This window comes from Lithobates pipiens, unplaced genomic scaffold (genome assembly GCF_037356315.1).
Source record: "Lithobates pipiens isolate NorthernLeopardFrog02 unplaced genomic scaffold, aLitPip1_a1.2 Scaffold_23, whole genome shotgun sequence".
Lineage (NCBI taxonomy): Eukaryota > Metazoa > Chordata > Amphibia > Anura > Ranidae > Lithobates > Lithobates pipiens.
In genome coordinates this window covers 325,892,801-325,915,584 of record NW_027507785.1, presented here as the reverse complement: position 1 = coordinate 325,915,584, position 22,784 = coordinate 325,892,801, and the positions used below count along the sequence as shown (strand labels likewise).

The window sequence follows — 22,784 nt, the reverse complement described above, 5'->3', positions numbered from 1 at the left end:
TCTGCCCTGTGGCCATTAGGGGTGCGCACGCGTGCCCGCTGCTTCGGTGCCGAAGCAAGTGCCGGTGTCTTATCATATAAGATCCCCCATCCGATAGTGTCCGCTGCGTACTGCGCATGCGCAGTACACAGCAACACAGATTCCGAAAATAGCCGAGGATGAACGGCGCCTGCGCACTGAGTCCAGGTTCTATCCCCACTAGCCAAGTGGACATAGAGTAGGAATAAAAAAGAGCTGAGCGCAGCGAGGCCGAGCCCGAAGCGTGGCGAGCGAAGCTCGTCCGCGAGGGGCCGTCTAATTTTCACAACCCTATGTCAGCTTGGATGGTGGGGCTACCACCTCCACTCACGGCGCAGGCGCTGTTCAGCTTCGGAAATTTTACAAAGCTTCGTCTGCCCCGTGCTGCGCATGCGCAGTACGGGGCGGACGCTATATGATGGCCGGACTGAATATGCCAGAACACCGGCGGTCGCGATCACCACCGGGCTCCCGTGATCGCTGGTGACACACCGTTTCCGGTTCTTCTCAGGGGAGAAGAGACTGATCGTGTGTTCATACGAAGTATGAACAGCGATCTTTCACCTCCCCCTAGACAGTCCCCTCCCCCCTTCAGTTAGAACACAGAGAGGGAACACATTTAACCCCTTGATCGCCCCCCCCCCCCCCCTAGTGTATAACCACTTCCCTGCCAGTAACATTTTTACAGTAATCAGTGCATTTTTATAGCACTGATCGCTGTGTATAAATGACAATGGTCCCAAAAATGGGTCAAAAGTGTGCGATGTATCCGCCATAAGGCTGCAGTCACAATAAAAATCGCAGATTACCACCATTACTGGCAAAAAAATAAAAATGCCATAAATCTATCCCCTATTTTATAGACACTATATCTTTTGCACAAAGCATTCAATATACTCTTATTGCAGAATACGTATCGGCCTAAACTGAGGAAAAAAAAATATTTTTTATATGTTTTTGACGGGATATTTATTATAGCAAAAAGTGAAACATATTGCTTTTTTTTTTCAAAATTGTCTTTTTTTTTGTTTATAGCGCCAAAAAATAAAAACCGCAGAGGTGATAAAAGACCACCAAAAGAAATCTCTATTTGTAGGGAAAAAAAAGGACGTAAATTTTGTTTAGGGGCAACGTCACACGACCGCGCAATTGTCAGTTAAAGCGACGCAGTGCCGAATCGCAAAAAGTGCTCTGGTCAGGAAGGGGGTAAAATCTCCAACATCAACACAGACAGAAATTAAAATGGCTTTTTTTTTTTGTAGAAATTAGAAAGATTAGAACCCCCGTCCAATGTTCACTGCTGTCTGTGCTTCCTTTTGCAGATTTTCCCTCACTTTCAGTTTGTTAGTACAGTTGTCACCAAGACAGGAGTTGAGGGGAAATCAAAAACAAACTGACAGAGGTTCTAATCCTTCTCCACTCCTTTCAAAAAGAAAAGAAAAAGTTTTGGTTGGATATACACTTTAACCACTTCAGCTCCGGAAAGGTTTACCCCCCCCCCCCCCCTTAATGACCAGACCATTTTTTGCGATATGGCACTGCGTTAATTTAACTGGAAATTGCGCAGTCATGCGATGCTGTACACAAATAAAATTGATATCCCAATAAGCATATATTGGATTAGTTTGCGCAAACTAATCCAATATATGCTTGTTGGGATATTTTGTTTAAAAATATTGGCCTAAATTTATGAAGAATTTCGATTTTTTATTTATTTTTTTATTTTTTATTGGATGTGTTTTATGGCAGAAAGTAAAAAATATTGTTTGTTTGTTTTTTTTCAAAATTGTCGCTCTATTTTTGTTTATAGCGCAAAAAAAATTGAAACAGCAGAGGTGATCATATACCACTAAAAGAAAGTTCTATTTGTGGGGAAAAAAAGAAGAAAATGTTATACCGTCTACAAACTATGGGATATATTTATGAAATTCGATTTTTTTTTTTTAACTAATAATGGCAGCGATTAGTGATTTTTAGCGGGACTGCGACATTGGGGCAGACAAATCTGACCCCAAGTGACACTTTTTGGAGACCAGTGAAACCAATACAGTGATAAAAAAAAAAAGACTGTCACTGTACTAATGACACTGGCAGGGAAGGGGTTAACATCAGGAGCAATCAAAGTGTTAAAGTAGAGGTCCACCCTAAAGTGGACCTTCCTCTCATTGGAACAGCAGAACAGGTATCTGCACCCACTTCCGGGATAGCTCTCTGCGGAAAGGGGCGTAGATTCTGCAGAATTTACGCCCCTTTCCGAAAGTCCCCCGCTGCCTGCTGGGAAACACACAGATCCCAGAGACAGCGGGGACCATCCTTATTGCGCAGCGCGACTTGCGCATGCGCAGTAGGGAACCGGGAAATGAAGCCGAAAGGCTCCACTTCCTGATTCCCATACCCAAGATGGCGGCGGCAGCACCCGAGAGATGATCGAGAGATCGGCTTCGGGTGCCGACATCGAGGGCGCGCTGGGCGGGTAATTGTCCTTATTTTAAAAGTCAGCAGCTGCAGTATTTGTAGCTGCTGGCTTTTAAAAAAAAACAAAAAACGCGGACTCCTGGCGGACTCCCGCTTTAAATGTGTTCCCTGGGAGTGCTTGCTAAATGTGGGGGAGGTGCTCTGACTGGGGGAAGACAGACATCTGAGTTCCTGCTAAGCAGAAACACAAGATCTCCATCTTCCCCTCTGACAGAACGACGATCCGCCGTTCTGTCTGCCTCGGGAACGATCGGCCGGTCCTGGCAGACATCAGGCACGCCGGACCTGCTGATTGGCTCCCGCTGTGTCCAATCACAGCAGGAGCGCGCCGCCGGAGGCGCGCATGCGCGCCACCGACTCGATGAAAAAAAAAAAAGAATCAGGTACGTGATTGCGTGCTAAAGGGCCGCCCTGCCGCAGTATATATGCGTGGGGTGGCCCAGAAGCGGTGAAAAAAACAAAAACGCTTCTGTGAGAATATGGCTCCCATTGCTACCGTTCTGAAAATGCTCCGTGCCTGGCTGTCTATGACTTCAATATTCTGAGTGACTGAGCAAGAACAGCAAAGTGAACCCCTTGTCAGAAGGTGAACACTGTGTCAGAACACCTTCAGGGGTAAGAAAATGCCGACCTCCAGCTGTTGTGTCCCATGAAGCATTGCAAGACTGACAGTTACAAGCCTTACTCCCAGGGGCAGAGGCATGGGGGGGGGGGGGGGGCGGTTTAGTACCACTTCATTAGGATCCATAGGTGGAGACTAGCCCTATTTCTATATTTTCCCATCCATATTCTACATTTTCCCAGTAGATATTGTGCCTACAGGTTAATGAGGGACATGTGTATGCGTTGTCTTGGGACATATCAAGGGGGTGGATTATCATTAGCATGCGAAATACTCCTTACTTACCTCTGGCACATCAATCAAGTAGTAGCGCAGCCTACACATTTCCTGTGGACCTAGGCCAGTGATGGCGAACATTGGCACCCCAGATGTTTTGGAACTACATTTCCCATGATGCTCATGCACTCTGCAGTGTAGTTTAGCATCATGGGAATTGTAGTTCCAAAACATCTGGGGTGCCAAGGTTCGCCATCACTGCTCTAGGCTGTCATGAACCCCCAAGGGTCAGGTCTAGACATGTGCAATTCGTTCAGTTCCGAATTTGTTTTTTAATGAATTTTGACAAATTTCTTAATTTCCAAATTTTTTCAATTTCTGAAATTCCAAATTTCTGAATTTCGAATTTCTGAAAATTCAAAATTTCGGAAATTCGAAAAAATTCCAAAATTTCAGAAATTCCAAATTCGGAAATTTGAAATTAGGAAATTCAAAAATGTTGAAATTTGAAAATCCAAAAATAAGAATAAAAATCTGAATATTAAAAAGAATGGAAATCTGAAGATTCAAAAACCCGAAAACCTGAAATAATAACTAATAATAAATATTAAATTATAGGTATTGGAATTTCCTTTCAAATTTGGCTGTTAATGAACGTAACGAATACAAATCATCTGAAATAACGAATGCCATATCTAAACGCAGGGGCGTTGCTAGGTCTACAAAAGATCTGGGGCTGGAGCCCATAGCAGCGTAGTAAAGAAAGTCATATGCTTGGGCAGGCATACACATGTATATACAGTAGTATACGCGCGTGTGTGTGTATGTATATATTCCCAGAGAGCCCCTCGCTTACATCAGGGTCCCCAGAGAACCTCCTCCTTGCATCGGGGGGCCCCAGAGAGCCCCCCTTACATCAGAGTCTCCAGAGAGCTTCCCCCTTGCATCAGGGTTCCCAGAGAGCCCCCCACTTACATCAGGGTCCCTAGAGAGCCCCCCTTATATCAAGTTCCCCAGAGAGCCCCCCTTACATCAGAGTCCCCAGAGAGCCTCCCCCTTGCATCAGGGTCTCCAGAGAGCCCCCCACTTACATCAGGGTTCCCAGAGAGCCCCCCACTTACATCAGGGTCCCCAGAGAGCCCCCCTTATATCAAGTTCCCCAGAGAGCCCCCCTTACATCAGAGTCCCCAGAGAGCCTCCCCCTTGCATCAGGGTCTCCTGAGAGCCCCCCCCCTTACATCAGGGTTCCCAGAGAGCCTCTCCACTTACATCAGGGTTCCCAGAGAGTCCCCCACTTACATCAGGGTCCCCAGAGAGCCCCCCTTACATCAGGGTCCCCAGAGAGCCTCCCACTTACATCAGGGTTCCCAGAGAGCCCCCCTTACATAAGAGTCCTCAGAGAGCCTCCCCCTGGCATCAGGGTCCCCATTGAGCCTCCCCCTTGCATCAGGGTCCCCAGAGAGCCCCCCACTTACATCAGGGTCCCCAGAGAGCCCCCCACTTACATCAGGGTCCCCAGAGAGCCTTCCCTCCCCTTGGGGACACCTGCAGAGGCTCGGGGCTATGGGCCCCAGATTCGGGGCTATAGCCCCAAAAGCCACCCCCTATCGACGCCACTATCTAAACAAATGGAACATAATCTAATAATGATAAATAACAGTAATAATAAAACCTTTTTATTGTTATTATTTATTATTAATTTGTTCCATTCCATTTGTTTAGATGCGGCATATTTTGGAAAATTCAGAACTTCAGATAAATTTGTATTCGTTACGTTCACAAACAGCCAAATTTGAAAGGAAATTCCAATGACTATAATTTAATAGTTATTATTAGATAGTTATTATTTCAAATTTTTACTGATTTTCTTTCTTTTTTTCAGCTTTTCGAATTTCAGAATAGCCGAATTTTTGAATTCCAAATTTCAGAAAAAAAACAAAAAAAAAACAAATGAAAACTAACACATTTTTTTGTCAGTGCACATGTCTAGTCAGGTCCATGAAAGCCTGGGCTCATATTAGGAAGCGCATTGAGCGAAATTAGCAGCCATTCAACCTGAAAGAGGATTGGAGAGTCAGTCTGAAGGGACAGAGCCGGTGATAAGGTGAGAAGTGCAGCGAGAGTTGGAAAAAAAAAGTAGCCTGTGTTTTAAAAAAAACAAAAAGTAGCCTGTGTTTTTAAAAAAACAAAAAGTTAATAGAGCTGTGACTAAAAAAAAACATGAAAATGACTCAATGCCATTATAGTTCCATTAAACGATCTAAAACAATTTATGTCAAGAAACTCTGAATAATATCTAGGCCAATAAAAAGAGTTCATATACTCACATATATCCTAATCCTTTGACTAAGTTCCTTGTATGGTTTGGATGAAGAGTTCCTATATTCCACTCTGAAGGGCAGATCCATTCTTATAATAAAAAAATAACTATAGGTTTTCTGTACTGTGAGTGTGGGCTTAATTGTTGTAGTTGTTGAAGTTGTGCTCTGTACTGCTGTAGTTCTTGGTTCTGCAGTTGTTGTTGTTGGTGCTGCTGTAATACTGGATGTTACAATCGCTGTTAGTAATGATGTAGTTGCAGCGGGTGCAATTTTATCTGTGGGTGTTGCGTTTTTCAATCCTGCTGTTGTAGCAGGTACTTCTGTAGTTGTAGGTGAGGCAGTTGTAGAAGGTACTATTGTAGTTGTAGGTGAGGCAGTTGTAGAAGGTACTTCTGTAGTTGTAGGTGAGGCAGTTGTAGAAGATACTTCTGTAGTTGTAGGTGAGGCAGTTGTAGAAGGTACTATTGTAGTTGTAGGTGAGGCAGTTGTAGAAGATACTATTGTAGTTGTAGGTGAGGCAGTTGTAGAAGGTATTTCTGTAGTTGTAGGTGCGGCAGTTGTAGAGGGTATTTCTGCAGTTGTAGGTGAGGCAGTTGTAGAAGATACTTCTGTAGTTGTAGGTGAGACAGTTGTAGAAGGTACTATTGTAGTTGTAGGTGAGGCAGTTGTAGAAGGAACTTCTGTAGTTGTAGGTGAGGCAGTTGTAGAGGGTACTTCTGCAGTTGTAGGTGAGGCAGTTGTAGAAGATACTTCTGTAGTTGTAGGTGAGACAGTTGTAGAAGGTACTATTGTAGTTGTAGGTGAGGCAGTTGTAGAAGGTACTTCTGTAGTTGTTGGTGAGGCAGATGTAGAGGGTACTTCTGCAGTTGTAGGTGAGACAGTTGTAGAAGATACTTCTGTAGTTGTAAGTGAGGCAGTTGTAGAAGGTACTATTGTAGTTGTAGGTGAGGCAGTTGTAGAAGGTACTATTGTAGTTGTAGGTGAGGCAGTTGTAGAAGGTACTTCTTTAGTTGTAGGTGAGGCAGTTCTAGAATGTACTTCTGTAGTTGTAGGTGAGGCAGTTGTAGAAAGTACTTCTGTAGTTGTAGGTGAGGCAGTTGTAGAAGGTACTTCTATAGCTGTAGGTGAGGCAGATGTAGGAGATACTTCTGTAGTTGTAGGTGAGGCAGATGTAGAGGGTACTTCTGCAGTTGTAGGTGAGGCAGTTGTAGAAGATACTTCTGTAGTTGTAGGTGAGACAGTTGTAGAAGGTACTATTGTAGTTGTAGGTGAGGCAGTTGTAGAAGGTACTTCTGTAGTTGTTGGTGAGGCAGATGTATAGGGTACTTCTGCAGTTGTAGGTGAGACAGTTGTAGAAGATACTTCTGTAGTTGTAAGTGAGGCAGTTGTAGAAGGTACTATTGTAGTTGTAGGTGAGGCAGTTGTAGAAGGTACTATTGTAGTTGTAGGTGAGGCAGTTGTAGAAGGTACTTCTTTAGTTGTAGGTGAGGCAGTTCTAGAATGTACTTCTGTAGTTGTAGGTGAGGCAGTTGTAGAAAGTACTTCTGTAGTTGTAGGTGAGGCAGTTGTAGAAGGTACTTCTATAGCTGTAGGTGAGGCAGATGTAGGAGATACTTCTGTAGTTGTAGGTGAGGCAGTTGTAGAAGGTACTTCTCTAGTTGTAAGTGAGGCAGTTGTAGAATGTACTTCTATAGTTATAGGTGAGGCAGTTGTAGAAGGTACTTCTGTAGTTGTAGGTGAAGCAGTTGTAGAAGATACTTCAGTAGTTGTAGGTGAGGCAGTTGTAGAAGGTACTTCTATAGTTGTAGGTGAGGCAGTTGTAGAAGGTACTTCTGTAGTTGTAGGTGAGGCAGTTGCAGGTGAGGCAGTTGTAGAAGGTACTTCTATAGTTGTAGCTGAGGAAGTTGTAGAAGGTACTTCTGTAGTTGTAGGTGAGGCAGTTGTAGACGGTACTTCTGTAGTTGTAGGTGGTTCAGTTGTAGAAGCTACTTCTGTAGTTGTAGGTGAGGCAGTTGTAGAAGATACTTCTGTAGTTGTAGGTGAGGCAGTTGTAGAAGGAACTATTGTAGTTGTAGGTGAGGCAGTTGTAGAAGGTACTTCTGCAGTTGTAGATGAGGCAGTTGTAGAAGATACTTCTGTAGTTGTAGGTGAGACAGTTGGAGAAGGTACTATTGTAGTTGTAGGTGAGGCAGTTGTAGAAGGTACTATTGTAGTTGTAGGTGAGGCAGTTGTAGAAGGTACTTCTGTAGTTGTAGGTGAGGCAGTGGTAGAGGGTACTTCTGCAGTTGTAGATGGGGCAGTTGTAGAAGATGCTTCTGTAGTTGTAGGTGAGGCAGTTGTAGAGGGTACTTCTACAGTTGTAGGTGAGGCAGTTGTAGATGATACTTCTGTAGTTGTAGGTGAGGCAGTTGTAGAAGGTACTATTGTAGTTGTAGGTGAGGCAGTTGTAAAAGGAACTTCTGTAGATGTAGGTGAGGCAGTTCTAGAATGTACTTCTCTAGTTGTAGGTGAGGCAGTTGTAGAAAATACTTCTGTAGTTGTAGGTGAGGCAGTTGTAGAAGGTACTTCTGTAGTTGTAGGTGAGCCAGTTGTAGAAGATACTTCTGTAGTTGTAGGTGAGGCAGTTGTAGAAGGTACTATTGTAGTTGTAGATGAGGCAGTTGTAGAAGGTACTTCTGCAGTTGTAGGTGAGGCAGTTGTAGAAGATACTATTGTAGTTGTAGGTGAGGCAGTTGTAGAAGGTATTTCTGTAGTTGTAGGTGAGGCAGTTGTAAGAGGTACTTCTGTAGCTGTAGGTGAGACAGTTGTAGAAGGTACTTCTGTAGTTGTAGGTGGTTCAGTTGTAGAAGGTACTATTGTAGTTGTAGGTGAGGAAGTTGTAGAAGGTACTTCTGTAATTGTAGGTGAGGCAGTTGTAGAGGGTACTTCTGTAGTTGTAGGTGAGGCAGTTGTAGAAGCTACTTCTGTAGTTGTAGGGGAGGCAGTTGTAGAAGATACTTCTGTAGTTGTAGGTGAGGCAGTTGTAGAAGGTACTATTGTAGTTGTAGGTGAGGCAGTTGTAGAAGGTACTATTGTAGTTGTAGGTGAGGCAGTTGTAGAAGGTACTTCTGTAGTTGTAGGTGAGGCAGTTGTAGAGGGTACTTCTGCAGTTGTAGGTGAGGCAGTTGTAGAAGATACTTCTGTAGTTGTAGGTGAGGCAGTTGTAGAAGGTACTTCTGCACTTGTAGGTGAGGCAGCTGTAGAAGATACTTCTGTAGTTGTAGATGAGGCAGTTGTAGAAGGTACTATTGTAGTTGTAGGCGAGGCAGTTGTAGAAGGTACTATTGTAGTTGTAGGTGAGGCAGTTGTAGAAGATACTTCTGTAGTTGTAGGTGAGGCAGTTCTAGAATGTACTTCTGTAGTTGTAGGTGAGGCAGTTGTAGAAGGTACTTCTGTAGTTGTAGGTGAGGCAGTTGTAGAAAGTACTTCTATAGTTGTAGGTGAGGCAGTTGTAGAAGATACTTCTGTAGTTGTAGGCGAGGCAGGTGTAGAAGGTACTAATGTAGTTGTAGGTGAGGCAGGTGTAGAAGGTACTTCTCTAGTTGTAGGTGAGGCAGTTGTAGTAGGTACTTCTATAGTTGTAGGTGAGGCAGTTGTAGAAGGTACTTCTGTAGTTGTAGGTGAGGCAGTTGTAGAAGGTTCTTCTCTAGTTGTGGGTGAGGCAGTTGTAGAAGGTACTTCTGTAGTTGCAGGTGAGGCAGTTGTGGAAGGTACTTCTGTAATTGTAGGTGAGGCAGTTGCAGGTGAGGCAGTTGTAGAAGGCACTTCTGTAGTTGTAGGTGAGGAAGTTGTAGAAGGTACTTCTGTAGTTGTAGGTGAGGCAGTTGTAGAAGGTACTTCTGTAGTTGTAGGTGGTTCAGTTGTAGAAGGTACTACTGTAGTTTTAGGTGGTTCAGTTGTAGAAGGTACTTCTGTAGTTGTAGGGGAGGCAGTTGTAGAAGATACTTCTGTAGTTGTAGGTGAAGCAGTTGTAGAAGGTACTATTGTAGTTGTAGGTGAGGCAGTTGTAGAAGGTACTTCTGCAGTTGTAGGTGAGGCAGTTGTAGAAGATACTTCTGTAGTTGTAGGTGAGGCAGTTGTAGAAGGTACTATTGTAGTTTTAGGTGAGGCAGTTGTAGAAGGTACTATTGTAGTTGTAGGTGAGGATGTTGTAGAAGGTACTTCTGTAGTTGTAGGTGAGGCAGTTGTAGAGGGTACTTCTGCAGTTGTAGGTGAGGCAGTTGTAGAAGATGCTTCTGTAGTTGTAGGTGAGGCAGTTGTAGAGGGTACTTCTGTAGTTGTAGGTGAGGCAGTTGTAGAAAATACTTCTGTAGTTGTAGGTGAGGAAGTTGTAGAAGGTACTATTATAGTTGTAGGTGAGGCAGTTGTAGAAGGTACTTCTGTAGTTGTAGGTGAGGCAGTTGTAGAAAATACTTCTGTAGTTGTAGGTGAGGCAGTTGTAGAATGCACTATTGTAGTTGTGGGTGAGGCAGTTGTAGAAGATACTTCTGTAGTTGTAGGTGAGGCAGTTGTAGAAGGTACTATTGTAGTTGTAGGTGAGGCAGTTGTAGAAGGTACTATTGTAGTTGTAGGTGAGGAAGTTGTAGAAGGTACTTCTGCAGTTGTACGTGAGGCAGTTGTAAAGGGTACTTCTGTAGTTGTAGGTGAGGCAGTTGTAGAAGATGCTTCTGTAGTTGTAGGTGAGGCAGTTCTAGAGGGTACTTCTGCAGTTGTAGGTGAGGCAGTTGTAGAAGATACTTCTGTAGTTGTAGGTGAGGAAGTTGTAGAAGGTCCTATTGTAGTTGTAGGTGAGGCAGTTGTAGAAGGTACTTCTGTAGTTGTAGGTGAGGCAGTTGTAGAAAATACTTCTGTAGCTGTAGGCGAGGCAGTTGTAGAAAATACTTCTGTAGTTGTAGGCGAGGCAGTTGTAGAAGGTACTTCTGTAGTTGTAGATGAGGCAGTTGTAGAAGATACTTCTGTAGTTGTAGGTGAGGCAGTTGTAGAAGGTACTATTGTAGTTGTAGATGAGGCAGTTGTAGAAGGTACTTCTGTAGTTGTAGGTGAGGCAGTTGTAAAAGATACTTCTGTAGTTGTAGGTGAGGTAGTTGTAGAAAATACTTCTGTAGTTGTAGGTGAGGCAGTTGTAGAAGGTACTATTGTAGTTGTAGGTGAGGCAGTTGTAGAAGGTACTTCTGTAGTTGTAGGTGAGGCAGTTGTAGAAGGTACTATTGTAGTTGTAGGTGAGGCAGTTGTAAAAGGTACTATTGTAATTGTAGGTGAGGGAGTTGTAGAAGGTACTTCTGTAGTTGTAGGTGAGGCAGTTCTAGAATGTACTTCTGTAGTTGTAGGTGAGGCAGTTGTAGAAGATACTTCTGTAGTTGTAGGTGAGGCAGTTGTGGAAAATACTTCTGTAGTTGTAGGCGAGGCAGTTGTAGAAAATACTTCTGTAGTTGTAGGCGAGGCAGTTGTAGAAGGTACTTCTGTAGTTGTAGATGAGGCAGTTGTAGAAGATACTTCTGTAGTTGTAGGTGAGGCAGTTGTAGAAGGTACTATTGTAGTTGTAGGTGAGGCAGTTGTAGAAAATACTTCTGTAGTTGTAGGTGAGGCAGTTGTAAAAGGTACTATTGTAGTTGTAGGTGAGGCAGTTGTAGAAGGTACTTCTGTAATTGTAGGTGAGGCAGTTGTAGAAGATACTTCTGTAGTTGTAGGTGAGGCAGTTGTAGAAGGTACTATTGTAGTTGTAGGTGAGGCAGTTGTAAAAGGTACTATTGTAGTTGTAGGTGAGGGAGTTGTAGAAGGTACTTCTGTAGTTGTAGGCGAGACAGTTCTAGAATGTACTTCTGTAGTTGTAGGTGACACAGTTGTAGAAGATACTTCTGTAATTGTAGGTGAGGCAGTTGTAGAAGATACTTCTGTAGTTGTAGGTGAGGCAGTTGTAGAAAATACTTCTGTAGTTGTAGGTGAGGCAGTTGTAAAAGGTACTATTGTAGTTGTAGGTGAGGCAGTTGTAGAAGGTACTTCTGTAATTGTAGGTGAGGCAGTTGTAGAAGATACTTCTGTAGTTGTAGGTGAGGCAGTTGTAGAAGGTACTATTGTAGTTGTAGGTGAGGCAGTTGTAAAAGGTACTATTGTAGTTGTAGGTGAGGGAGTTGTAGAAGGTACTTCTGTAGTTGTAGGCGAGACAGTTATAGAATGTACTTCTGTAGTTGTAGGTGAGGCAGTTGTAGAAGATACTTCTGTAGTTGTAGGCGAGGCAGTTGTAGAAAATACATCTGTAGTTGTAGGCGAGGCAGTTGTAGAAAATACTTCTGTAGTTGTAGGCGAGGCAGTTGTAGAAGGTACTTCTGTAGTTATAGGTGAGGCAGTTGTAGAATGTACTTCTGTAGTTGTAGGTGAGGCAGTTGTAGAAGATACTTCTGTAGTTGTAGGTGAGGCAGTTGTAGAAAATACTTCTGTAGCTGTAGGCGAGGCAGTTGTAGAAAATACTTCTGTAGTTGTAGGTGAGGCAGTTGTAGAAGATATTTCTGTAGTTGTAGGTGAGGCAGTTGTAGAAGGTACTTCTGTAGTTGTAGTTGAGGCAGTTGTAGAAGATACTTCTGTAGTTGTAGGCGAGGCAGTTGTAGAAGGTACTTCTGTAGTTGTAGGCGAGGCAGTTGTAGAAGGTACTTCTGTAGTTGTAGTTGAGGCAGTTGTAGAAGATACTTCTGTAGTTGTAGGTGAGGCAGTTGTAGAAAATACTTCTGTAGTTGTAGGTGAGGCAGTTGTAGAAGGTACTTCTGTAGTTGTAGTTGAGGCAGTTGTAGAAGATACTTCTGTAGTTGTAGGTGAGGCAGTTGTAGAAAATACTTCTGTAGCTGTAGGTGAGGCAGTTGTAGAAAATACTTCTGTAGTTGTAGATGAGGCAGTTGTAGAAGTTACTTCTGTAGTTGTAGATGAGGCAGTTGTAGAAGATACTTCTGTAGTTGTAGGTGAGGCAGTTGTAGAAGGTACTATTGTAGTTGTAGGTGAGGCAGTTGTAGAAGGTACTTCTGTAGTTGTAGGTGAGGCAGTTGTAGAAGGTACTATTGTAGTTGTAGGTGAGGCAGTTGTAGAAAGTACTTCTGTAGTTGTAGGTGAGACAGTTGTAGAAGGTACTTCTGTAGTTGTAGGTGAGGCAGTTGTAGAAGGTACTTCTGTAGTTGTAGGTGAGGCAGTTGTAGAAGATACTTCTGCGGTTGTAGGTGAGGCAGTTGTAGAAGATACTTCTGCAGTTGTAGGTGAGGCAGTTGTAGAAGATACTTCTGTAGTTGTAGGTGAGGCAGTTGTAGAAGGTACTATTGTAGTTGTAGGTGAGGCAGTTGTAGAAGGTACTTCTGTAGTTGTAGGTGAGGCAGTTGTAGAAGATACTTCTGTAGTTGTAGGTGAGGCAGTTGTAGAAGATACTTCTGTAGTTGTAGGTGAGGCAGTTGTAGAAGATACTTCTGTAGTTGTAGGTGAGGCAGTTGTAGAAGGTACTATTGTAGTTGTAGGTGAGGCAGTTGTAGAAGGTACTTCTGTAGTTGTAGGGGAGGCAGTTGTAGAAGGTACTTCTGTAGTTGTAGGTGAGGCAGTTGTAGAAGGTACTATTGTAGTTGTAGGTGAGGCAGTTGTAGAAGGTACTTCTGTAGTTGTAGGTGAGGCAGTTGTAGAAGGTACTTCTGTAGTTGTAGGTGAGGCAGTTGTAGAAGATACTTCTGTAGTTGTAAGTGAGGCAGTTGTATAAGATACTTCTGTAGTTGTAGGTGAGGCAGTTGTAGAAGATACTTCTGTAGTTGTAGGTGAGGCAGTTGTATAAGATACTTCTGTAGTTGTAGGTGAGGCAGTTGTAGAAGATACTTCTGTAGTTGTAGGTGAGGCAGTTGTAGAAGGTACTATTGTAGTTGTAGGTGAGGCAGTTGTAGAAGGTACTTCTGTAGTTGTAGGTGAGGCAGTTGTAGAAGATACTTCTGTAGTTGTAGGTGAGGCAGTTGTAGAAGGTACTATTGTAGTTGTAGGTGAGGCAGTTGTAGAAGGTACTTCTGTAGTTGTAGGTGAGGCAGTTGTAGAAGGTACTTCTGTAGTTGTAGGTGAGGCAGTTGTAGAAGGTACTTCTGTAGTTGTAGGTGAGGCAGTTGTAGAAGGTACTTCTGTAGTTGTAGGTGAGGCAGTTGTAGAAGGTACTATTGTAGTTGTAGGTGAGGCAGTTGTAGAAGGTACTTCTGTAGTTGTAGGTGAGGCAGTTGTAGAAGGTACTTCTGTAGTTGTAGGTGAGGCAGTTGTAGAAGGTACTTCTGTAGTTGTAGGTGAGGCAGTTGTAGAAGGTACTATTGTAGGTGAGGCAGTTGTAGAAGGTACTTCTGTAGTTGTAGGTGAGGCAGTTGTAGAAGATACTTCTGTAGTTGTAGGTGAGGCAGTTGTAGAAGATACTTCTGTAGTTGTAGGTGAGGCAGTTGTAGAAGGTACTTCTGTAGTTGTAGGTGAGGCAGTTGTAGAAGGTACTTCTGTAGTTGTAGGTGAGGCAGTTGTAGAAGGTACTTCTGTAGTTGTAGGTGAGGCAGTTGTAGAAGATACTTCTGTAGTTGTAGGTGAGGCAGTTGTAGAAGATACTTCTGTAGTTGTAGGTGAGGCAGTTGTAGAAGGTACTTCTGTAGTTGTAGGTGAGGCAGTTGTAGAAGATACTTCTGCAGTTGTAGGTGAGGCAGTTGTAGAAGATACTTCTGTAGTTGTAGGTGAGGCAGTTGTAGAAGATACTTCTGTAGTTGTAGGTGAGGCAGTTGTAGAAGGTACTTCTGTAGTTGTAGGTGAGGCAGTTGTAGAAGATACTTCTGTCGTTGTAGGTGAGACAGTTGTAGCAGGTACTTCTGTAGTTGTAGGTGAGGCAGTTGTAGAAGATACTTCTGTAGTTGTAGGTGAGGCAGTTGTAGAAGATACTTCTGTCGTTGTAGGTGAGGCAGTTGTAGAAGATACTTCTGTAGTGTTAGGTGAGGCAGTTGTAGAAGTTACTTCTGTAGTTGTAGGTGAGGCAGTTGTAGAAGGTACTTCTGTAGTTGTAGGTGAGGCAGTTGTAGAAGATACTTCTGTAGTTGTAGGTGAGGCAGTTGTAGAAGATACTTCTGTAGTTGTAGGTGAGGCAGTTGTAGAAGATACTTCTGTAGTTGTAGGTGAGGCAGTTGTAGAAGGTACTATTGTAGTTGTAGGTGAGGCAGTTGTAGAAGATACTTCTGTAGTTGTAGGTGAGGCAGTTGTAGAAGGTACTATTGTAGTTGTAGGTGAGGCAGTTGTAGAAGGTACTTCTGTAGTTGTAGGTGAGGCAGTTGTAGAAGATACTTCTGTAGTTGTAGGTGAGGCAGTTGTAGAAGGTACTATTGTAGTTGTAGGTGAGGCAGTTGTAGAAGGTACTTCTGTAGTTGTAGGTGAGGCAGTTGTAGAAGGTACTTCTGTAGTTGTAGGTGAGGCAGTTGTAGAAGGTGCTATTGTATTTGTTGGTGAGGCAGTTGTAGAAGGTACTTCTGTAGTTGTAGGTGAGGCAGTTGTAGAAGGTACTATTGTAGTTGTAGGTGAGGCAGTTGTAGAAGGTACTATTGTAGTTGTAGGTGAGGCAGTTGTAGAAGGTACTTCTGTAGTTGTAGGTGAGGCAGTTGTAGAAGGTACTTCTGTAGTTGTAGGTGAGGCAGTTGTAGAAGGTACTATTGTAGTTGTAGGTGAGGCAGTTGTAGAAGGTACTTCTGTAGTTGTAGGTGAGGCAGTTGTAGAAGGTACTTCTGTAGTTGTAGGTGAGGCAGTTGTAGAAGGTACTTCTGTAGTTGTAGGTGAGGCAGTTGTAGAAGGTACTATTGTAGTTGTAGGTGAGGCAGTTGTAGAAGGTACTTCTGTAGTTGTAGGTGAGGCCGTTGTAGAAGATACTTCTGTTGTTGTAGGTGAGGCAGTTGTAGAAGATACTTCTGCAGTTGTAGGTGAGGCAGTTGTAGAAGATACTTCTGTAGTTGTAGGTGAGGCAGTTGTAGAAGGTACTTCTGTAGTTGTAGGTGAGGCAGTTGTAGAAGTTACTTCTGTAGTCGTAGGTGAGGCAGTTGTAGAAGTTACTTCTGTAGTTGTAGGTGAGGCAGTTGTAGAAGGTACTTCTGTAGTTGTAGGTGAGGCAGTTGTAGAAGATACTTCTGTAGTTGTAGGTGAGGCAGTTGTAGAAGATACTTCTGTAGTTGTAGGTGAGGCAGTTGTAGAAGGTACTATTGTAGTTGTAGGTGAGGCAGTTGTAGAAGGTACTTCTGTAGTTGTAGGTGAGGCAGTTGTAGAAGGTACTTCTGTAGTTGTAGGTGAGGCAGTTGTAGAAGGTACTATTGTATTTGTTGGTGAGGCAGTTGTAGAAGGTACTTCTGTAGTTGTAGGTGAGGCAGTTGTAGAAGGTACTATTGTAGTTGTAGGTGAGGCAGTTGTAGAAGGTACTATTGTAGTTGTAGGTGAGGCAGTTGTAGAAGGTACTTCTGTAGTTGTAGGTGAGGCAGTTGTAGAAGGTACTTCTGTAGTTGTAGGTGAGGCAGTTGTAGAAGGTACTATTGTAGTTGTAGGTGAGGCAGTTGTAGAAGGTACTTCTGTAGTTGTAGGTGAGGCAGTTGTAGAAGGTACTTCTGTAGTTGTAGGTGAGGCAGTTGTAGAAGGTACTTCTGTAGTTGTAGGTGAGGCAGTTGTAGAAGGTACTATTGTAGTTGTAGGTGAGGCAGTTGTAGAAGGTACTTCTGTAGTTGTAGGTGAGGCCGTTGTAGAAGATACTTCTGTTGTTGTAGGTGAGGCAGTTGTAGAAGATACTTCTGCAGTTGTAGGTGAGGCAGTTGTAGAAGGTACTTCTGTAGTTGTAGGTGAGGCCGTTGTAGAAGATACTTCTGTTTTTGTAGGTGAGGCAGTTGTAGAAGATACTTCTGCAGTTGTAGGTGAGGCAGTTGTAGAAGATACTTCTGTAGTTGTAGGTGAGGCAGTTGTAGAAGGTACTTCTGTAGTTGTAGGTGAGGCAGTTGTAGAAGATACTTCTGTAGTTGTAGGTGAGGCAGTTGTAGAAGATATTTCTGTAGTTGTAGGTGAGGCAGTTGTAGAAGATACTTCTGTAGTTGTAGGTGAGGCAGTTGTAGAAGATACTTCTGTAGTTGTAGGTGAGGCAGTTGTAGAAGTTACTTCTGTAGTCGTAGGTGAGGCAGTTGTAGAAGATACTTCTGTAGTGTTAGGTGAGGCAGTTGTAGAAGATACTTCTGTAGTTGTAGGTGAGGCAGTTGTAGAAGATACTTCTGTAGTTGTAGGTGAGGCAGTTGTAGAAGATACTTCTGTAGTTGTAGGTGAGGCAGTTGTAGAAGATACTTCTGTAGTTGTAGGTGAGGCAGTTGTAGAAGATACTTCTGTAGTTGTAGGTGAGGCAGTTGTAGAAGATACTTCTGTAGTTGTAGGTGAGGCAGTTGTAGAAGATACTTCTGCAGTTGTAGGTGAGGCAGTTGTAGAAGGTACTTCTGTAGTTGTAGGTGAGGCAGTTGTAGAAGATACTTCTGTAGTTGTAGGTGAGGCAGTTGTAGAAGATACTTCTGTAGTTGTAGGTGAGGCAGTTGTAGAAGATACTTCTGCAGTTGTAGGTGAGGCAGTTGTAGAAGATACTTCTGTCGTTGTAGGTGAGGCAGTTGTAGAAGTTACTTCTGTAGTCGTAGGTGAGGCAGTTGTAGAAGGTACTTCTGTCATTGTAGGTGAGGCAGTTGTAGAAGTTACTTCTGTAGTCGTAGGTGAGGCAGTTGTAGAAGTTACTTCTGTAGTCGTAGGTGAGGCAGTTGTAGAAGTTACTTCTGTAGTCGTAGGTGAGGCAGTTGTAGAAGGTACTTCTGTAGTTGTAGGTGAGGCAGTTGTAGAAGATACTTCTGTAGTTGTAGGTGAGGCAGTTGTAGAAGATACTTCTGTAGTTGTAGGTGAGGCAGTTGTAGAAGATACTTCTGCAGTTGTAGGTGAGGCAGTTGTAGAAGATACTTCTGTAGTTGTAGGTGAGGCAGTTGTAGAAGATACTTCTGTCGTTGTAGGTGAGGCAGTTTTAGAAGGTACTTCTGTAGTTGTAGGTGAGGCAGTTGTAGAAGTTACTTCTGTAGTCGTAGGTGAGGCAGTTGTAGAAGATACTTCTGTAGTGTTAGGTGAGGCAGTTGTAGAAGATACTTCTGTAGTTGTAGGTGAGGCAGTTGTAGAAGATACTTCTGTAGTTGTAGGTGAGGCAGTTGTAGAAGATACTTCTGTAGTTGTAGGTGAGGCAGTTGTAGAAGATACTTCTGTAGTTGTAGGTGAGGCAGTTGTAGAAGGTACTTCTGTAGTTGTAGGTGAGGCAGTTGTAGAAGATACTTCTGTAGTTGTAGGTGAGGCAGTTGTAGAAGATACTTCTGTAGTTGTAGGTGAGGCAGTTGTAGAAGATACTTCTGTAGTTGTAGGTGAGGCAGTTGTAGAAGGTACTTCTGTAGTTGTAGGTGAGGCAGTTGTAGAAGATACTTCTGTAGTTGTAGGTGAGGCAGTTGTAGAAGATACTTCTGTAGTTGTAGGTGAGGCAGTTGTAGAAGATACTTCTGTAGCTGTAGGTGAGGCAGTTGTAGAAGATACTTCTGTAGTTGTAGGTGAGGCAGTTGTAGAAGATACTTCTGTAGTTGTAGGTGAGGCAGTTGTAGAAGGTACTATTGTAGTTGTAGGTAGTTCAGTTGTAGTTGGTGTATCTGTAATTAAGAGAAATTTTAGTTGCTGTTTTTGTTGGCATTTGATCTATTGTTGAAGTTGTTGTTTGTGGTGCTGTTATTGTCATAGTTTGGCCCCTTTCACACGCGCCGACCGCTCAGATCCTCCTGTCAGTTTTTTCAGCGGATGTGAACGGACACTCCGTACAGCTTGATGGGGTGACGGATGTCAGCAGTGACATGTCCGCTGATATCCGGTGCGCCCCGATCCGCAAAACCCAGACTGATGGAAACCCTATTGTCCCTCCGTCTGGCGGATCGGATTGGATGAAAACGGACAGGTGTTCCCTAATCATCCCATCCCCCCATAAAGGAGAGCGGAGATCTGACAGATCCGTCCCTGCACAGTGTGTAGAGACGGACTTGTCATTCGCAGGCTCAGCGCGGATCACCGGATTGATCCCTGCTGAGCAAGCGGATTGGCTGAATACGAATCCGCAGTTGTGGAAGAGCCCTTATGCCGCGTACACACGATCGGAATTCCGGTCAGAAAAAGACCGTTGAGAGCTTTTCATCGGAAAATGTGACTGTGTGTACGCTCCATCGGAATTTAGTTGTCAGAATTTCCACCAGCCAAAAATTGACGGCATGTTCTCAATTTTCCTGACTGAAAAACTTTCTATCGGATATTCCGATCGTGTGTATGTAATTGTGATGCGCAAAAACTCACGCATGCTCAGATTCAACTAGGAGATGGAAGCTATTGGCTACTGGGTATTAAACTTCCTTTTTCTAGTCCCGTCGTGCGTGTTGTACGTCACCGCGTTCTTGGCGGTCGGGATTTGGTGTGACTGTGTGTATGCAAGACAGCTTGAGCCAAATCCCGTCGGAATTCCGTTGGGAAAACCATCAGAGCTTCTTCCGCCCAAAATTCCGATCGTGAGTACGCGGCATTACAGTTGTTGTTAGAGCTGCAATTACATGTAAGGCGTTTTTATCTTCATATTTTATGTTGTTTTTAAAAAGATTGCCATTGTATCACCCCTCTAGTGTCACTCTGATTTTACCAGATTCCTTACACATTGAAATTTTATTATATATCTATATATATATATATATATATATATATATATATATATATAATTAATATTATTTTTCTTTTTTTCACTAATGATAGCGGCGATCTGCGTTTTTATTTTATTTTATCAGGACTGCGACATTGTGGCGGACACATTGGACACTTTTGACACATTTTTGGGACCATTGTCATTTATACAGCAATCAGTGCTAGAAAATTGCCCCCTTCCTGACCAGACCACTTTTTGTGATTCGGCACTGCATCGCTTTAACTGACAATTGCGCGGTCGTGCGGCGTGGCTCCCAAACAAAATTGCCGTCCTTTTTTTCCCACAAATAGAGCTTTCTTTTGGGGGTATTTGATCACCCCTGCGGTTTTTTCCCTCAGTTTAGGCCGATACGTATTCTTCTACATATTTTTGGTAAAAAAAAATCGCAATTAGCGATTATTGATTGGTTTGCGCAAAAGTTATAGCGTTTACACTGGCAGTGAAGGGGTTAACCAATGGGTGGCAGTGTAGGGGGTTATGTGTTCCTAGAGGTGTGTTACTAACTGTGGGGGGGTTGGGCTTTCTTTTAGTGAACACTGATCTCTGCTCCAATCACATGGAGCATATATATATATATATATATATATATATATATATATATATATATATATAGATAAATATAGATAGATATAGATAGATAGATAGAATTAGATAGGTAGATATATAGATATAGATAGATAGATAGATAGATATAGATAGATAGAGTTAGATAGATAGAGTTATATATATATATATATATCTATCTATCTAACTCTATCTATCTATAACTATCTATCTAACTCTATCTATCTATCTATTTATCTATCTATCTATCTATCTATCTATATCTATCTAACTCTATCTATCTATCTATATCTATCTATATCTATCTATCTATCTATCTATCTATCTATCTATCTATCTATCTATCTATCTATCTATATCTATCTATATCTATCTATCTATCTATCTATCTATCTATCTATCTATCTATCTATCTATCTATCTATCTATATCTATATATCTATATATCTATCTATCTATCTATCTATCTATCTATCTATCTATCTATCTATCTATCTATCTATCTATCTATCTATCTATCTATATCTATCTATATCTATATATCTATATATCTATCTATCTATCTATCTATCTATCTATCTATCTATCTATCTATCTATCTATATCTATATATCTATCTATCTATCTATCTATCTATCTATCTATCTATCTATCTATCTATCTATATCTATCTATCTATCTATCTATCTATCTATCTATCTATCTATCTATCTATCTATCTATCTATCTATCTATATCTATCTATCTATCTAACTCTATCTATGTATCTAACTCTATCTATATCTATCTATATTTATCTATCTATCTATCTATCTATCTATCTATCTATCTATCTATCTATCTATCTATCTATCTCTATCTATCTATCTATCTATCTATCTATCTATCTATCTATCTATCTATCTATCTATCTCTATCTATCTATCTATCTATCTATCTATCTATCTATCTATCTATCTATCTATCTATCTATCTATCTATCTATCTATCTATCTATCTCTATCTATCTATCTATCTATCTATCTATCTATCTATCTATATCTATCTATATCTATCTATCTATATTTATCTATCTACATTGCACTTTATTTCAATTGAAATTATTATAATTTTTTTTCACATCATCAGGATTTATTGCGTTTTAATATATATTCTTTTAGATTACCTGTTGTGGGATTATCATTAATATTTCTTTGAATTTACACTGTTTATGGATACGTATATATCCCTTGTTCATAATCGGTCAGATATTTATTCACCCGTTTACTACATTGGTTTAATTAGCGCTGCTTCACTTTTTATACACAGTTGTTGTGGGTGTTGGTAACACTTTAGACGTTTAGCTGCTTGTTCATTTCCACTTAGCACTTTATTTATCTATTTGTACACACCTCACAGTCAGCACAGATTGCTTTGTTAGCGCATTAGTACACACCTTTTGATAATGTTCAACTCAATGTTAACAGAAGATGGAGGTGCCAATATTATGGGGCGATGTGAGGAGGTTTAGTAACAACTGCCCAAGTAACAAATATGCCCAAAATAGAATGAGAAAGTAACTTTTTCCTGAGCAAGCCTGCTGTGCCCGCAAGTACGTTTTAGAACTGCGTGCGATCAATGTAAGCACTGCGCATGCGCAAGCGGCTCTTGCGCTCGTTCAAATGCGTTCGCTCACTGCGTGGCCACGATCTTAGTAAATGTCAATCCACGCAAATGCAATTGCGTGGGTTGAACGGGCGCACCGCTAAACTTGACGAGATTTTTTTTTTACGCTGGTTCACCTTTATATATTTTTTTAATGAGATTTGCACACAGGTCATGTTAGCATGTTACGTTGCCAACATGTGACATGCACCTTGTTAAAATGATGTAAAAAGACTCTCTCGCTCCTCTAGCTCCTCCTGAGTCCTCTTTCACACAACCGATCAGTTCAGGTCCGCCTGTCAGTGTTTTAGGTGGACCTGAACCAGGGCACAGGCAGGCATATTGGCGTACAGGTACGTCCAATCTTCAATGCCGCCCTGCCATCGGGAGCGCGCCGCCGGCGGCGCGCTCCCGCGCTGGTCGGGATACCCGTGAGTCCGGTCGCAGGACCCGCGGACTCGATCGCCACGGGCATCCCCGCAATCGTCTCACCAGACGGCTGAATGGAGGAAATGCCGTGTAAACAGCATTTCTCCATTCTGCCTAGCAACTAGTGACACTGATCTCTGCTCCATGTGATTGGAGCAGAGATCAGTGTTCACTAAATGAAAGCTCAATCCCCCCACAGTTAGTAACACACCCCTAGCAACACTTAACCCCTACACTGCCACCCACTGGTTAACCCCTTCACTGCCAGTGTCATTTACACAGGAATCACTGCATTTATATAGCAGTGATTACTGTATAAATTACAATGGTCCCAAAAATGTGTCAAAAATGTCCGGTGGGTCCGCCACAATGTCGCAGTCACAATAAAAATCGATGATCACCGCCATTACTAGTAAAAAAATAAATAATAAAAAATTATTAATAAAAATGCTATAAAACTATCCCTATTTTGTAAACGCTATAACTTTTGCGCAAACCAATCAATAATCGCTTATTGTGATTTTTTTAAATCAAAAATATGTAGAAGAATACGTATCGGCCTAAACTGAGGGAAAAAAATGTTTTTTTATATATTTTTGGGGGATATTTATTATAACAAAAAAAAAAAAATAATGCATTTTTTTCAAAATTGTCGCTCTATTTTTGTTTATAGCGCAAAAAA

The 22,784-nt window shown here is 42.2% G+C and overlaps 1 protein-coding gene across 1 annotated transcript in view; it reads right to left on the bottom strand.

The window, feature by feature from the left end:
- The window catches only part of LOC143927151 (uncharacterized), an 88,292-nt gene that overhangs the window by 6,990 nt on the left and 58,518 nt on the right, over nt 1–22,784 (bottom strand). The window contains exons 4-17 of the mRNA XM_077451100.1: nt 18,118–18,200; nt 17,614–17,658; nt 16,642–17,010; nt 15,814–15,858; nt 14,734–14,778; nt 14,377–14,442; nt 13,588–13,632; nt 12,904–13,128; nt 11,890–12,192; nt 11,320–11,364; nt 11,032–11,124; nt 8,287–8,385; nt 6,763–7,110; nt 6,367–6,489 (exon numbers count right to left, since the gene is read on the bottom strand). Coding sequence (XP_077307226.1) covers nt 6,367–6,489; nt 6,763–7,110; nt 8,287–8,385; nt 11,032–11,124; nt 11,320–11,364; nt 11,890–12,192; nt 12,904–13,128; nt 13,588–13,632; nt 14,377–14,442; nt 14,734–14,778; nt 15,814–15,858; nt 16,642–17,010; nt 17,614–17,658; nt 18,118–18,200 — 1,934 coding nt within the window. The remainder of the gene's footprint in view (nt 1–6,366; nt 6,490–6,762; nt 7,111–8,286; nt 8,386–11,031; nt 11,125–11,319; nt 11,365–11,889; nt 12,193–12,903; nt 13,129–13,587; nt 13,633–14,376; nt 14,443–14,733; nt 14,779–15,813; nt 15,859–16,641; nt 17,011–17,613; nt 17,659–18,117; nt 18,201–22,784) is intronic.